The sequence below is a fragment of the Seriola lalandi genome, unplaced genomic scaffold (assembly GCF_002814215.2).
Source record: "Seriola lalandi dorsalis isolate HSWRI2012SDOR001 ecotype SW California unplaced genomic scaffold, Sedor1 jcf7180002054572, whole genome shotgun sequence".
NCBI classification, from domain to species: domain Eukaryota; kingdom Metazoa; phylum Chordata; class Actinopteri; order Carangiformes; family Carangidae; genus Seriola; species Seriola lalandi.
Window position 1 is genome coordinate 1680513 of NW_019525125.1, and position 13936 is coordinate 1694448.

The 13936-nt window shown below is 39.6% G+C and overlaps 2 protein-coding genes across 3 annotated transcripts in view; both read right to left on the minus strand.

The window, feature by feature from the left end:
* Window positions 1-1813: 1813 nt before the first annotated feature.
* On the minus strand, window positions 1814-10100 carry ubac1 (UBA domain containing 1). Its single transcript, XM_023417158.2, has 10 exons — window positions 9655-10100; window positions 8459-8579; window positions 8293-8366; window positions 8067-8174; window positions 7804-7906; window positions 7116-7224; window positions 6657-6951; window positions 5871-5957; window positions 5250-5388; window positions 1814-4299 (listed from the first exon to the last, which is right to left on the minus strand). Exons 1-10 carry the CDS (start codon window positions 9790-9792, stop codon window positions 4184-4186), a joined length of 1290 nt encoding a protein of 429 aa, XP_023272926.1. The 5' UTR covers window positions 9793-10100; the 3' UTR covers window positions 1814-4183.
* A 1169-nt stretch (window positions 10101-11269) lies between these two features.
* The window catches only part of notch1b (notch receptor 1b), a 41902-nt gene continuing 39235 nt past the window's right edge, over window positions 11270-13936 (minus strand). For both annotated transcript variants that reach the window (XM_023417087.2, XM_023417086.2), the window contains exon 34: window positions 11270-13925. In XM_023417087.2, coding sequence (XP_023272855.1) covers window positions 12543-13925 — 1383 coding nt within the window. In that variant the 3' untranslated portion in view covers window positions 11270-12542. The remainder of the gene's footprint in view (window positions 13926-13936) is intronic.

Consider the following 13936-nt stretch of genomic DNA (forward strand, 5'->3'; position numbering starts at 1 on the left):
ATTAGTCAATTCTAATTCATTGTTTGGGTAACAATGCACAGCATGTCAGCTGAACCTACAAAAATGCAAAATTTCATAAGTTCAAGTTCATAACCTTACATAGAGATAATTAATGAAATGTAGGTCTTTCAAGAAAATACCTCTGCAAATCAATAACTTAACACTATCTAAAATTACTGAAATAACAGGAGTTTGTCTCTATTTTCCCAGTAATCAGTTCTTTCCAGGAAATCTCCAAGGAAATTATTAGGTTATAATGGACCTGTAAAATAAAGTCAAAGGAATACAATGATAACTAAGAGCTTCCACAATCTATAGTCAAAGACATAAAACTAAATATAAAATAATTAGATGATACTGAAAATAAATATACCTTACAAAAAATGTAAAAAACAATCCAAAGAAACACCACTAGTACCCTGTGTAAAAGAAAAAAACAATTAAGTGCAGTTTTACTGAAGATAAAGTACATTTGTGCAAGTGTCTCTGATATTGTAGAGATCTTCACAATATAGGTACACGTTTTATTAGTATAGTCCTGTGTTGTCCTTGTGACTTTGACCAATGATGTCATCTAGTGGTGAAATCTGGTGCAACATTGGAGCGGTTTTGTAAAGCGATTTTTGTGCCATCACTCAATTTGTATAAAGTCAAAATAATATCTGTTGGTACTAGTAGAAAAGGAAAGAATACTTTTTCTTCTTTTGGAATTTGGGTGAACTGACTGACTGGATTGACTTACAGTGTAATGTAGAATTTGAGGATATGTTAGTTTGTTTCTAAAAAGCCAGATTGTATCCCAGTTACATTCAAGACAAATTATCAATAAGGCAAAGGTCCTTTTTTAAGATAAGAAAATGGACAGAGATAAATCAGGGGGTCTTTTCTCTCTGCAGGCCCTGGGCTCTCTGTGGCTCCCAAGGAAACCTCCCTCTGAGAACATCTCAAGATACTGTAAAAGAGATTCGAGAGTACAGCTAAACTCCTTTCTGTGAGGTAACAGATAAGACTCGCACACATCAAAACTGTAAGAAATCCAAAAGAAACAGTTGAAATTTGTTTCAAACCCACCTGAATCTTCATTGTCTTGACAAGAGCATGCTAGTGATTCTTCAGTTTGTTCAATAATGTTTTGCAAAAATTAACATTTAAGTAGAAAATATACATTCCGTATGTATACTAAAACGTTACAAAAAAATACCTCTTACACAAAAAATGATTTGCTCTTAATGAATTAAAAACAGCTGCATTCTTTAAACCAGCTGAGAAAGAAGCAAATATATGTGCATTCATAAAATGATGACAAAAAAGAAATAATAGAGCTTGATAAGATGAATTGTGCCAAAATCAATGCATTGAAAGACCAACCCTTGAAAAAGACAATGAAATTCAATCCCTGCATTTCAATATTCAAACTCTTCAAAGTGATATTGAAACCAAGGACAACACTGTTTCCTCGCTGCAGTCGAAAGTTAACCAGTGGGACTATGAGGCTGCTGTCTCCCGGCAGCAGAAGGAAGCAGAGGAACTGGACCATCTGACTCATGAGAACCACCAACCAGCTTCCGAGAATAAAAAGCTACACGGTGAACTTGAGGATGACCTAAATGGGAGACACCTTGCTCAAAAGCAGCTCAAGGAAGACAGAGAAGTGTGCAGCAGACAGAATATGACAGAATATCACACATCTTCACACAATAAATTCCCCCATTCACCAAACAAACTGATCAATTCCATCCTAAACTCATCTGCTACACATGCGATCAGTCTACCAGTGGATTTCAGTCACTTAAAAACAACAGACTCCAAAGAATACAGCCACAAAAATAACTTTAATGCAATAGTGATTTAGATGCCAGTTGCCATGAGGCTGTTTGAATGAACAGACTGTGAGAGTATATTGCATAGGTTGTTGATCTGGGACAGTCCTGCATGAAAGCTGAGTGAAAACAATAACCTGTGACTCCAACAATTCTTCAGTGTCCCTAAGCAATACAGTTCATTTTGTTCTTTTCTGTTCCTGTTGACCATGTTGAAAAGAAATCAGCATTTTCTGACGACCGTTTTCCTCAAAACGTACAATCCCCCAATGTTTGTTTCAAGATATTATGGGAGAGAGATGGTTTGTATGCATGCCAATGCCAAGTGTGGAGTTGGTGGTGAGACAGCTGATCACTGTGGCCATAATAAAGGTCCACTGCAGTGCGAAAAGTGTGCAGAGAGGCTTCCAGATGCGTAGAAATCCTCCTCAATTCAAACAAGTTGCACTACTTCAAATTACACTGTGACCTACCGGTCCATAAGCACATTATAATGGTTTGTAAAAACAACATTTGAATCATTTAATTTTTTTTCACATTTGTAGATTAGCTTCGAGGTTTGCTAAAAATGTTATAAATAAAAAAAAGTTACTAGTTTGGCTTTGATATAAATAATGCAATATACATAGTTCAAACAAACACTTCTCTCTAAAAACATTTAAATATTTTCAAATATTGCATTTACGAAACCATGTCTTGTGGTGCTCTTATTCATAAGCAAAGTTCTAGACAGATTAGTTAAAGCCATTTTCAAATGCCAAACTAGAACGGGGTGAGCAGAGGTTTGCCATAACGACAGGTTTAGAAAAACAATCTCAGCCTCCCTGAGCAGAAAGTCACATCAATACCACATTTTAAATATTGAATAAAAACACTCAAAACCTTGGCAAAACACACCACCCTCCATATTGTTTTTAACCCTCAGTACAACTAGGGGAGGCGGAGCTCACCTTGTTGTAGCTGGAGATTTTAAGTACTCAATGCAAAGGCTAATATTGTATAACACACTACCCATTGCGGTTCACACATCTCTAACACTCAAATCAAATATATTTCTTTACAGGTCAACACAAGTCCTTGCTATTGCACAGAAATACAGGGTATTTTCAAAGGATACATCTAATGACAAGGCAGGTTATATAGTGACATTTTGGTTTAGTGTGACAGCATAAATGTTCGTTGCTCTCAAAAGAAAAAAGTAAACCAAAAGACCAACACTGGTTGCGTCTCAAATTCCATTAGTATTTCTTTGCGTGTATAAAGATGGTTGCATCTCTGTAGTGTGAAGTGAGCATGCATCTTCATCATTCAAATTAAAGGTTAAAAAGGCAAAACCCTTTTTGATTAGGCTCAGCTTCAGTTAACATCCCACTACAGCCTTTTTTAGACAAAACACAAACCCTTCTTTTAACTTCCTTGGTGCTGCAGTGAGCAATATTCATAGAAGTGAACGAGTGCTAAATGAATGCGACATGATAATATGACATTCAAGAGCACAGTAACAATAAACACACAGGCCTAATACAGTATATTGTTTTCTTGTAAAAACATGACTAAGACACGAACAGTTTAGTGTACAGCTTTCCTCTAAAAGGCAAGAAAGTCAAATAAATATTCTCAAAGAAGCTCAAGGACAAATGTTCTCCTCTTTAAACTGAGAGGTGGTTGACTTACAGTGACCTCACAGCCATGAATGGAGAGAGAGGTAATGTGTCTGAAAGCCCATTTTCAATGAGCCTCACAAACACCGAACTTTGACCACCAGCCTCTCAAGTGTAAGCAGTTACTGTGATGAAAACAAGACAAATGGGGAGAAGGAAAAACACGATACTGACAGAAGTCTTCCACACATTCACCACAAATGAAATGTAACAATTTAAAGAGACAGACAAAACTGTATTTGATATTTAAATATTGCAAAACATACAAAAACTGTTGTCTTTGAGCTGTAAACATTAAATTGATGTTTGATGTCATTTTTGCACATGGAGAAATTATATAAAATAAATCATGTCTGTCATAACTATAAATTGTTCTCATTAGAATGTAAAAACAACATACTAAATTTCATTTTTTTAATAATTACTGTAATAATAATGTTTATGTTAAGATTTGTTTTGTATAAGTGTTTTTACTGTACTGTTATAAATAGTTATATGTATAACATCTTAATTCATACTTTGACTCCTCGACCTTTGTCTTTACAAGGCAAAAAGAATACTTGTGTCTCTGCCATACTCAGATACCCACACATTCTCATACACATACACACCCCAATATGGTCAAACACACACACACACAACCACACACACACACACACACACAAGCTGCCACAGTCACACGGGGGGGGTCACCAGGAGGCTCTATGTGCGATTGAGGGTCTGGAAGATTCTGGATATTTGGAGCATGACAGGGCCAGTCTCGGGGTCGTTCATCCACTGGGTGCTGTTCAGAGGATTCTCCAGCATGTCTTCAAATGCTGCACACAAACACAAAATACACTGGTAAGAAATATATTTAACAAAACCAGCAGCCTGTTTATGTATATTTAAGAACCTAGTCTAATAAAAAATAAATAAATAAATTAAAACTCTCCGGGTGTTTCACACCTAACCGGTTCAAACAAACTCTGGTCCAGGTTTCTTGGGTCTGTGTAAAAGCTTTCAATCAGACTCTGGTGTGATTCTTTTGTTGTATGACAGCAAAACAGACCAACAAGATTTTGTGACGACAAACTGAGTTTAGCCTCCATTCAAAAGCTAAACTACTATTGAATCCATCCACTGATTATGAACCATTAAGAGGGCTTGGTAACTTGGTAACCATGGTAATACACATGCACATTTGATAATGGTTTGGTAATGAGGACTTCAAAAAAGATCAGCTCCCCAATAAAAAAAGTGAGGGAAATATTTTTCTTGTCTAGTTTCTATGCAGTTCTAGTCTCCACCAATAATGGTCACAATGAGCTATTTCTTTAAGAGCTTCTTTGTGAGACCAGAGAACATAAATCAAAGCAGACAGAGTTAAGTGCTGCATATATAACCTGACAGCAGTCTGCGAAATCTGACTCCCCCATGTGGGTCCATTCGGCCGTGCTGGATGACAGTCGCTAAAATTGACTCGTCAGTCTACATGACTTCATGTTTACAGGTCCTGGTTCATATGTAATTAGATAGTGTGAACAAAAACCAGACTAGAGCTAAGATGCAACAATATTTTTTTCCTTGGTCCAGACCAAATGAACTGTACTACAGTTATGAAAAGGACTTGAGACATCACACTGTTTGTAAGATTTGTAAAGTTCACAGCATTTACTAATTTAGTTGCCTCGGCTCAGTCTGCTCTAGCTGGTGATTTCTAAAAAAGTTTCCTTTAGGACATGATTTCTCTGATTTTCTCTATTTACAAAATTTGGCTAGACTGTACCTAGCAGAGTCTTGGGATTGGTTAGACCAAGCTGGACCACTGGATTCTCCAGGATGGCTTGGAACAGCGGGCTGTTGGTGTCGATGCCTTTATCCAGATCCTCTGGAGAAGGTTTCCTATCTCCCAACAGCCACTCACACTGCAGGAAGGGAAAAACAAAGTGAAGAGACCAAGTTCCCTTTCAGATTTTGAAAGTACATTGATGTCTTCATGGAGGTCCGAGTGCAGAATCAGCCACAAAACAGTGTCCAAATTTGATTTTCATACAATGACACTGCAGATTATTTGGATTATTACTCTTCAACTAATGCATACTCCTTAAAAATTGATACAGAAATTACAGCATTGCCGAGTTTTTAATAAAGACAATGGGTCAAATGTGGCCTGAATAAAATCTGTAGCTTGCCATCTAATCAAAAAAAGAAAAGAAAGTGAAATCCTTAAATCAGTCAATCTGATTTACATAGCTCAAAATCACAAATGTGATTTTACACTGTATTTTTACACACATATTTTAAGCCTCATCCATCTGCTTGCAAGTCGGATAAGCTGGGAGTTGCATCACAAACAGCACACAGAGGTATTTCTCAAGTCTCAACCATCATGTATGGGTACACATACCGCAGCGTCCTGCTGGTTGTTATTGACTCTCAGAGCATCAATCACCTCCTTTTCATCAAAGCCCATCTCCATCAATGCGATGACAGCCTGCAGAAAAAAAGAAAAGATTGGGTGGTCAGTCTAATTACAACAAAATACGCAGTCGCAGTTCTATGGAGTCCAGCAAGCGTCTTGGGGACAAAAAAATAATTTGTGCACAGCAGCAAAAGCACTGAAATAGTGTTACAACCACTCATGTGGCAGCTATGTTAAATACGTAACGTATATGGTTGGAGATGGGGCTTTAATCACTTTTCTATTTTTGGAGATACTCTTGAGCTCCACAATTACTGAAGTGAGAGGACTGTGAACACAACATTTTATATAAAAACGTTATAACCACCAAGTAGCCATGAGGTTACCAGTGCTTTATATTGATGAATACATGTTTCAATAATCTGTACTACTTTCTATTGTATATTAGCTGATGCAATCGCAGGCTGCAAGCAACTTTAGTTATCAGACTTGTATACAGGGGTAAAAAACCTTTTCTGTCTTGCATCTGCCCTGTTTGTAGGATTTGTGGAAATACTACATAAGAGTAATGGAAAGCACACCGGTTTATTTTACACACGTCAATGTTGGGAATTGGCAAAACAGTCCAAATCGTCAGAGACCAGTTACGGTTAATGTTAGTAAAAACAGCTGTCTTCAGCTTCCCAGGTGTGAGCTCTGAGATCGAATTTTAGAAAAGTAAGTCATAGTCAAAGCACTGTATGAAATCTCCAACCTGATAATGACACCCACCCTTGAGTCCGGTCTGAACTCCCGTTTCCTGCGGATCCTCTTGAAGATCTCTGTGAGCTCGTCCTGCCTGCTGCTCTCGTCTGTGCTCGACTGGCTGGAGAGACTACGGAGAAGGTTAGGACCGGAAGCTGAGGCTGAGGCTGACGCCGAGGCAGACGCTGAGGCAGAGGGGCCTGGTATGGCAGCTGCCGTGGCTCCTGCTGCCCCAGAAGAGTCCTGGCCTGGTAGTGGCGTGTCTACAGAGGGGGCGTCTACATGTTCAATCAGCCACTCCATGGCCTGAGTCACTGACATGCTGCAGAGAGAAAGGAGTAGGTGAGAAGTCTGGTGTACGCAAGCTATCCAGAACCAAAACCTATTCCACTATTTAGTGGAAGCCTGGTATGAATGTACATCAAAGTCAATCATTTGGGTTTTTATTCTGAGATGTGAATGTTTAGCTAACAAGTACAGACTTACTGATTCAATCGGAGAGCTTTGATAGCCCTGCTCTCGGGGAAACCCATCTCAGTGAGCTGTTGAAGGGCTGTTTCATCCACCCGATCCTCTTCATCTTCATCTAACATCGCTGCAAGACACAGAAACACCAACAGGTTAGAGGACTGAAACTAAGGCTAGGCAATGTGTGTGAACTGTCAGGATCTGTTTTTACAGCAACAATACATCAACATTTTACATATCAGAACTAATCAAAACATGTCTCTCATATGTAAAACAGATACTCTAAATGTGGTTCACTGCACTGGGCTTGATAGTGGAGTGGAACGTGCCAAGTTTTCATGTTATATCCATATCTGTGTTGGTAAACTCTGGGTGCTCAGGTTGCTGCTCAAATATCAATTGGAAACCTTATGCTGTCCTCAGATGTGAATGTGAATGTGTTTGTAAGTGCTGGCCCCGTAATACACTGGTGACTTGTGCTGGGTGTACCTCGCCTCTTGCCCAATGTGCACTGAGACTGGCAACAGCCCTGCACAATATTTCATTGCATATGAGGTCTGGCGCATTCATAGATGGATGTATTATTGAATTTCTGCTGTATGTCTGGTACATATCAAGCTAAATAGTCTATCATCTTAGTTTTCCTGATGTTGGGATTATTGATATTGACTTGGAAATTGTTTTTTTTAGTGATTGTATGATTCACCATTGGCCTTTTTGAAGAGTTCAACAGCATCAGGGTTCAAGGCAAGAAGCTTCTGAGCAACTTCAATGAGAGAAACCAGGATTTTTCTGAGCTCCGTCTGAAACTGGAACAACACGAACACAACAAAAACAACAAATCAAAAATCAATACCATCTTTAACACTATAATGTTAACTTCTTATGAACAGAATCTACATTTTTTGTTATATATCTGTGTGTTAATGTACACATTGTCAGCTAAAGCCATGATTCTGAGATCCTCACATCTCTGATATTGTGCTGGGTAACAGTGCGGTCAGTGTGGCGTGTGGACAGGTTGGCGGTGGCTTTCAGGATAGCATCTTTGTCTGGAGCTTTGTTATCTTGTTTCTTCTGTGAAAACCATAAACAACAAAGAGTTAATAAGAAGCTGGCAACAGGTAAGTTGTGCAGACTTTGAAAACATGACAAAGGAAATTTCATTTCTTTACAAAAAGTTTAATAAACTTACCTTTTCATCTGAAGTAACATCTGCCATCTTTGGAGGGGTCGGTGGCGGTCTTTTCTTTATGAGCAGCAAAACGTCTACAGCACATATGAAACATGCTCAGTTCATGAAAAACAGTGTCAATTCTTTCTCATAATCCCAAAAATGTATTAATTAAAGGGTTACGTACCTTTATCTTTAAGATTTTCATCAGCGACTGTTTTAGTGTCAGTGAGGACTCTTTCTGTAGCAGCGTGTATAAGTTTATGGTGGGTAAGTGTTTTGGGGTCTTCTAGACTTCCATGTACATACTACAAAACAAGCACAATATAAACCAGCTCAGAAAACAATAAGCGAACAGACCTGCACGTTTTAATTATTTTCATTATCATATAATTGGCCAAATATTTTCTGGGGTAATCATTTAGTATAAAAAAATGTCACAATTTCTGAGGCCAACTGACATCCTGTCTGCAACCTGACAGTATTCAATTTACAATAATATAAAAGTGACAAGCAGCAAATTCTCAAATTAAATAAACAACACAATATATCTGGCACTTTTGCTTAATAATTCATTCTTATCATCGATCAAACAAGAAATGCATATTCAAAGTGAAAATGGTGTGTTTTTAAATTACATAGGGCTGCATCTAACAATTATTTCTTATCATGGATTCATCTGATGCTTATTTTGTCAATCTCCCATGAAATTTTTGTTCTGTAAAATGTCAAAGAATTGTGAAATATATCCATCCCAGTTTCTGTAAATCCAAGGTGAAGGCTTCAAAGGTTTTGTCCAACCAGCAGGCAAAGATAAAAGTATTCAATAACAGTAATACATAACAAACACAAGCAGAGATTCTTCATATTTGAGAGGATGAAAACAGCCATGTTTTGACAATTTTGCTTGAATAACTTTCATGATTAATCCATCATCAAAATAGTTATTCTCCTCACGTTTGACTCCTCAGTTAATTGACAAGTCATTGCATCTCTGGAATAATGAAATAGGTTATTCAGTCTGTGCATTTTCCCATGTTTTCATGAGAAGCAAACATTAAACCAAGACTTGGAGTTTATACTATAGACCTTAGAAGGAGAGGAGAAATGAGCTGTGTAATAATAGACAAGCTGAAAATCAGCATGCCTCTGTGGGAGCAGAAAAGGGGCAGAGTCGGGCTGTTAGCTCTAGCTAGCCTGAGAGGGGCAGCCAACCTGCTAAATTATAAATAGCAAAGTCTACCCAGTTACTATAAATACAAAGCTAGTGACACCGACACTGACAGTTTACACAGAGGGCATGGTAGACGGCAAACACCCCAGGCAGAGGAATGACAGGACAAAAAAAGCAACAGGGGAGACACAAACAACCCCAAAACCTACATGTTTCAAGCACTTCTCCTTCAGTTTCTCCACAGTGGTGTCTTCCGTGACCTCCTCCAACCACTCCGTGCCGTCCATGGTGCAGATGTGTATTTTCAACACTTTCCCGGCGAATATCTTCTCCTCCTGGACGAACATAGCTACAGTCTTGAGAGTAAAGAGTACCAGTCCAGTGACGTTAGCTAGCAGCAGTTGCTATGTGCTCCTGGCAAGCTAGCGTGCTAACGTTAGCACCCAGCTAGCCGTCGTTCTGTAAATCCTCCGACAACAGAGCAAGAACGGGCGCTGATTAGCTGAGGACCATTTTCGGTTTCCTCTGCCGGTTTTCGGTGCTGTGGCAACCGATTCGTGTGTTCAGCGCTCGCCAAGTTGTTTATTTCCCCCTGTTAACACACAAGCAGCCAGCCAGCGAGAGCCCTATTTTCACTGTAATGTTTGAACTTTGAACTTCAACTGTGCTGCTACCGCGGCATCATGGGAATCGTAGTTATTTTATCAACTCAAACTACAAGAAAAAATCAGCCTGGAAACCAAACCAGATCAGCAAGCTCACGGTTACTCGCTCTCACAGATTCCTAAATGCGAATAGGTCCAACAATGCCAGGCTACACTGTAAATCACTAAAAATATAACTGATCCATAGTTTTTCTAAAAAAATTTCAAATGTCAATGAATAAGATAATGTGTCAATGTGGTTTCTGAGCTTGTCTCTACATGATGTAGCTTAGCCTATAAATAAAGTTATCTAGAGCTGCAATGATTAATCGGTTGAAATAAAATTAATTGGCAACTATTTTGGTAATGGATTCATGTTGGAGTCATTTCTAAAAATTAAAATGCAAAATAAGGGCTTAAAGTTGGATTCTGCTTTATTTTCTGACTTTAGAATCTATCTTTAAGAGTGTGTGTGTCAAAACATCATTCACAGACCTTGATTATTTCAGTTTTATGCTGACATATTGCATATCTTTCATTATTAAATTACCATGCAGCAAACTAGCATTAAGTCATGCAACAATCTGTTTTTATTTCTATCAACAACATGCACTAGTTGCATTGATGTTGCAGCTGGACCATGAGCTGGACCTTACTTTTAAGTAAATGAAATGTGATATTTAGACATAATAATTTGCACCACTAGATGGAGACATACCAATTAAAATGATGCTTCAGCATGTAAAGACTGAATGAAGTGCTGTATTGTATGAAGAGAAAGGTCACATGGAATCTAATGACACATTCAGTTTTGCCTCGTCAGAGGCAGATGCTTATACTGTGACTATTGTACCAGATCTATAATTGTTCAGCTAATCCTTAGTTTTCTTCAAAGTTAACAGAATCTATCCAGAAGATCCTTAGAAATATTATCTTAAAGAAAAAAGAAGACAGTTCTCTTAAGTTTAAGACACACAAGTGCCCTTTATTATAACAAGAAACATTTTTTACAGGTTGAATTTGAAAAGGGAAAATACATTTCTTGCAAATTATAACTTTATAAGAGGAAGAAAACATTTTACAGATATTACAATTTTGCTACAACCTAATTTTTTAAAAATTATAACAATTTGCAAACTATACCAGGGAGCTTCTCACAAAACACTGAGGTGGACACAACTGAGAACTTAGCCAAGTTTTTTTTTTTTATTATTTTACTGAAGTGTAGCAAAAACATTTCATAACACACACACGGTTGCCTCAGTGGATTTTTATGTTACAGAACAGTAAATAAATATCAATTTATAAAACCTCAATATTTATGTTTTTTCTTTTTTGTGAGAAAAATGTTGCCTAACAATATATTGTATCTATTTGTATATAGTTCAAATTTATTTATGCATAAGGGACAGTAACATACAAAATATATATATTCTGTTCTGTTTGATATTTTAGAGGCGGTTGACTGGTGCGAGACCCATCAAAATTGCATGCTTAAGACATCAGATTTCTTAAACAAAATCTTGCTTACAAGGGAAATGCATAACATATTTACAAAAGGATGTACACAGCCATAGGCTCAAACTAATAGGAGGGACAGGGGAAATGAAGTTTCCTTTTCCCTCTGGACAACATATACTGTGGCCGACGGGCCAGTTCTCCAACACCACAGGACTAACAGATACTCAAGCCTGTCTTAACCGCCAATCTCCAAGATGGCTGTATACTGTACACCATAATCACATCTCCACCACATCTCAAATCTAGAGGTACAAAACAATGCTGTTCCATTGATTCAAGAAATGTACACAACTCTAGGGGGTGTAACTAAGAATCACGTGATATTTAAAAAGGGAAAATGACCTGTGCATGAAAAACAAGACATGTTCTGCAACTTGCTTATAGACCGACTGGAATATTTTCCACACTTACAACAAAATGAAATAACACTGAAACTTAAAATGTGTTCTATAAAATGCCCCTTAATCACGATTTTCTTTATAAACAAGATTATACAAAAAATAACATAATATAAACAAAGACTGAGAAATCATATGAAAAAAGGCAAAGACTAAAAGTCCTCAAAGAAATAAATACCCAGTGTGTATGCTGCGACTTCACTGCAGAAAAAAGTACTAAAAGAAGTGACTCGCTAAAAGACTCTGTCTCTGTCCTGCGTACAACCCAACACCATGGATCCCCGAAATTTCTGTAAGCAGGCAATGCGCATAAATAAGACATTAATAAATAAAAAGAATGGATGAAAAACAGGTGTTGCTGTTAGTATAAAAGCATATAAAAAGTCCTATTAAATCTTGTTTACAGCTTTGCCCTTTTTCTCTTTTTTTTTTCACAGAGTGCCTTTTTTTTTTTTAATAAAAAACATATATATCTATATAGATATATATAGATATATATGTAAAGCAGCTCATCTGGGCATAAAGATACACGTTTTATTTGAACTGTTCAGGTATATGTCCAATCTGAGACTGCATGCTTGTCGGTGGACTTGAAATGCCCTCTGACCAGTCGGACATGTTGGAATGAGGAGATGAACTGGACCACTGATCAGGGGAGCCAGGGGAGGGGGTCAGAAAGGGGTGGTCAGGCACCTGGACCTGATGGTTTGGGGTGTTGTCCATGGGGCCTGAATAACTGTGCTGGGAGGGTGGGGTGAGGAACTGGGTGCTGGGCATTGACTGGTTGATGGAGGAGGGCATGATCTGGGTCTCCTGTGGCAGGATGGTGTGGATGGGAATGCTGGAGTTGCCTGTGCCCTGCTGGAGCTCCGGGGAACTGAGCTCACCGCTGATGAAGTTCTGACTGTTGGTGTTGTTTGAGTTTTGGTGCTGCAGCTGGATGCTCTGCTGCTGCTGCTGCTGCTGCTGCTGTTGGAGCTGCTGGAGGTTCTGCATCTGCTGCATCTGTTGAGCCTGCTGCTGCATGATGTGGGGCTGTGGACCCAGTCTGGTGCTCTGGATCCCCTGGTAGGTCATCATCTGAGACAGACTGGTGGTGGGGTGGCTGTTGTGGAGGGAGGCCATCATCCCGTGCTGGCCTCCCTGGTGCAGACCTCCCTGACCACCAGGGCCTCCTCTCATTGGATTGAACTGGCCTGGCTGGCTCATGTTGCCGTGCATCCTGGACAGCCAATCACACTGGCCATTCATGGCGCCCTGGCCACCGGAGCCAGACACGGGCAGATGGGTAAGACGGGGAGGCAGCGGGTCAAACTGCATGCGGGCCAGCTCCTGCTTGTTTGGCATCACCATGTGGTTCACAGCCAGGTGTGGGTCAGACATACCCTGCAGATGGTTCAGGGATACAGATGGCGACTGCTGGAAAGGTGAGGTCATCATGGGCGGCGAGGCCACATCAGAGACATAGCCATGTGGGGACTCCAACGAGTCGACTGGTGACAGAACAGCTGAGCTGTCCAGGAGGTTCCCAGACTTCCCATCTTGGGAATTCTTCTTCTTCAACTTCATGTCTTTGCCGTCCTTGCAGCCGATGCCCTTTGTGCTGGGCTTGCGTGCCTTTTTGCCCTGGCCTTGGCCTTGAGGCTGGGGCTGCTTCATGCTGCCCAGGTAGCCATTGGGCGAGCAAAGAGGGGGCGATAACGTGGTACTGAGTGACCCTCCATGCATGGGAGGACTTCGTACCAGGTTGTACTCGTCCATCAGCCGCACAATGTCGTGATGCATTCTCTCCTGTGCAATGTCTCTGGGCAGCCGGTCCATGTGGTCGGTTATTTCTCTGTTGGCGAAGTGATCCAGTAAGACCTTGGCAGTCTCGTAGCTTCCTTCCCTGGCAGCCAAGAAAAGAGGTGTTTCCTCCTGAGGCAGAG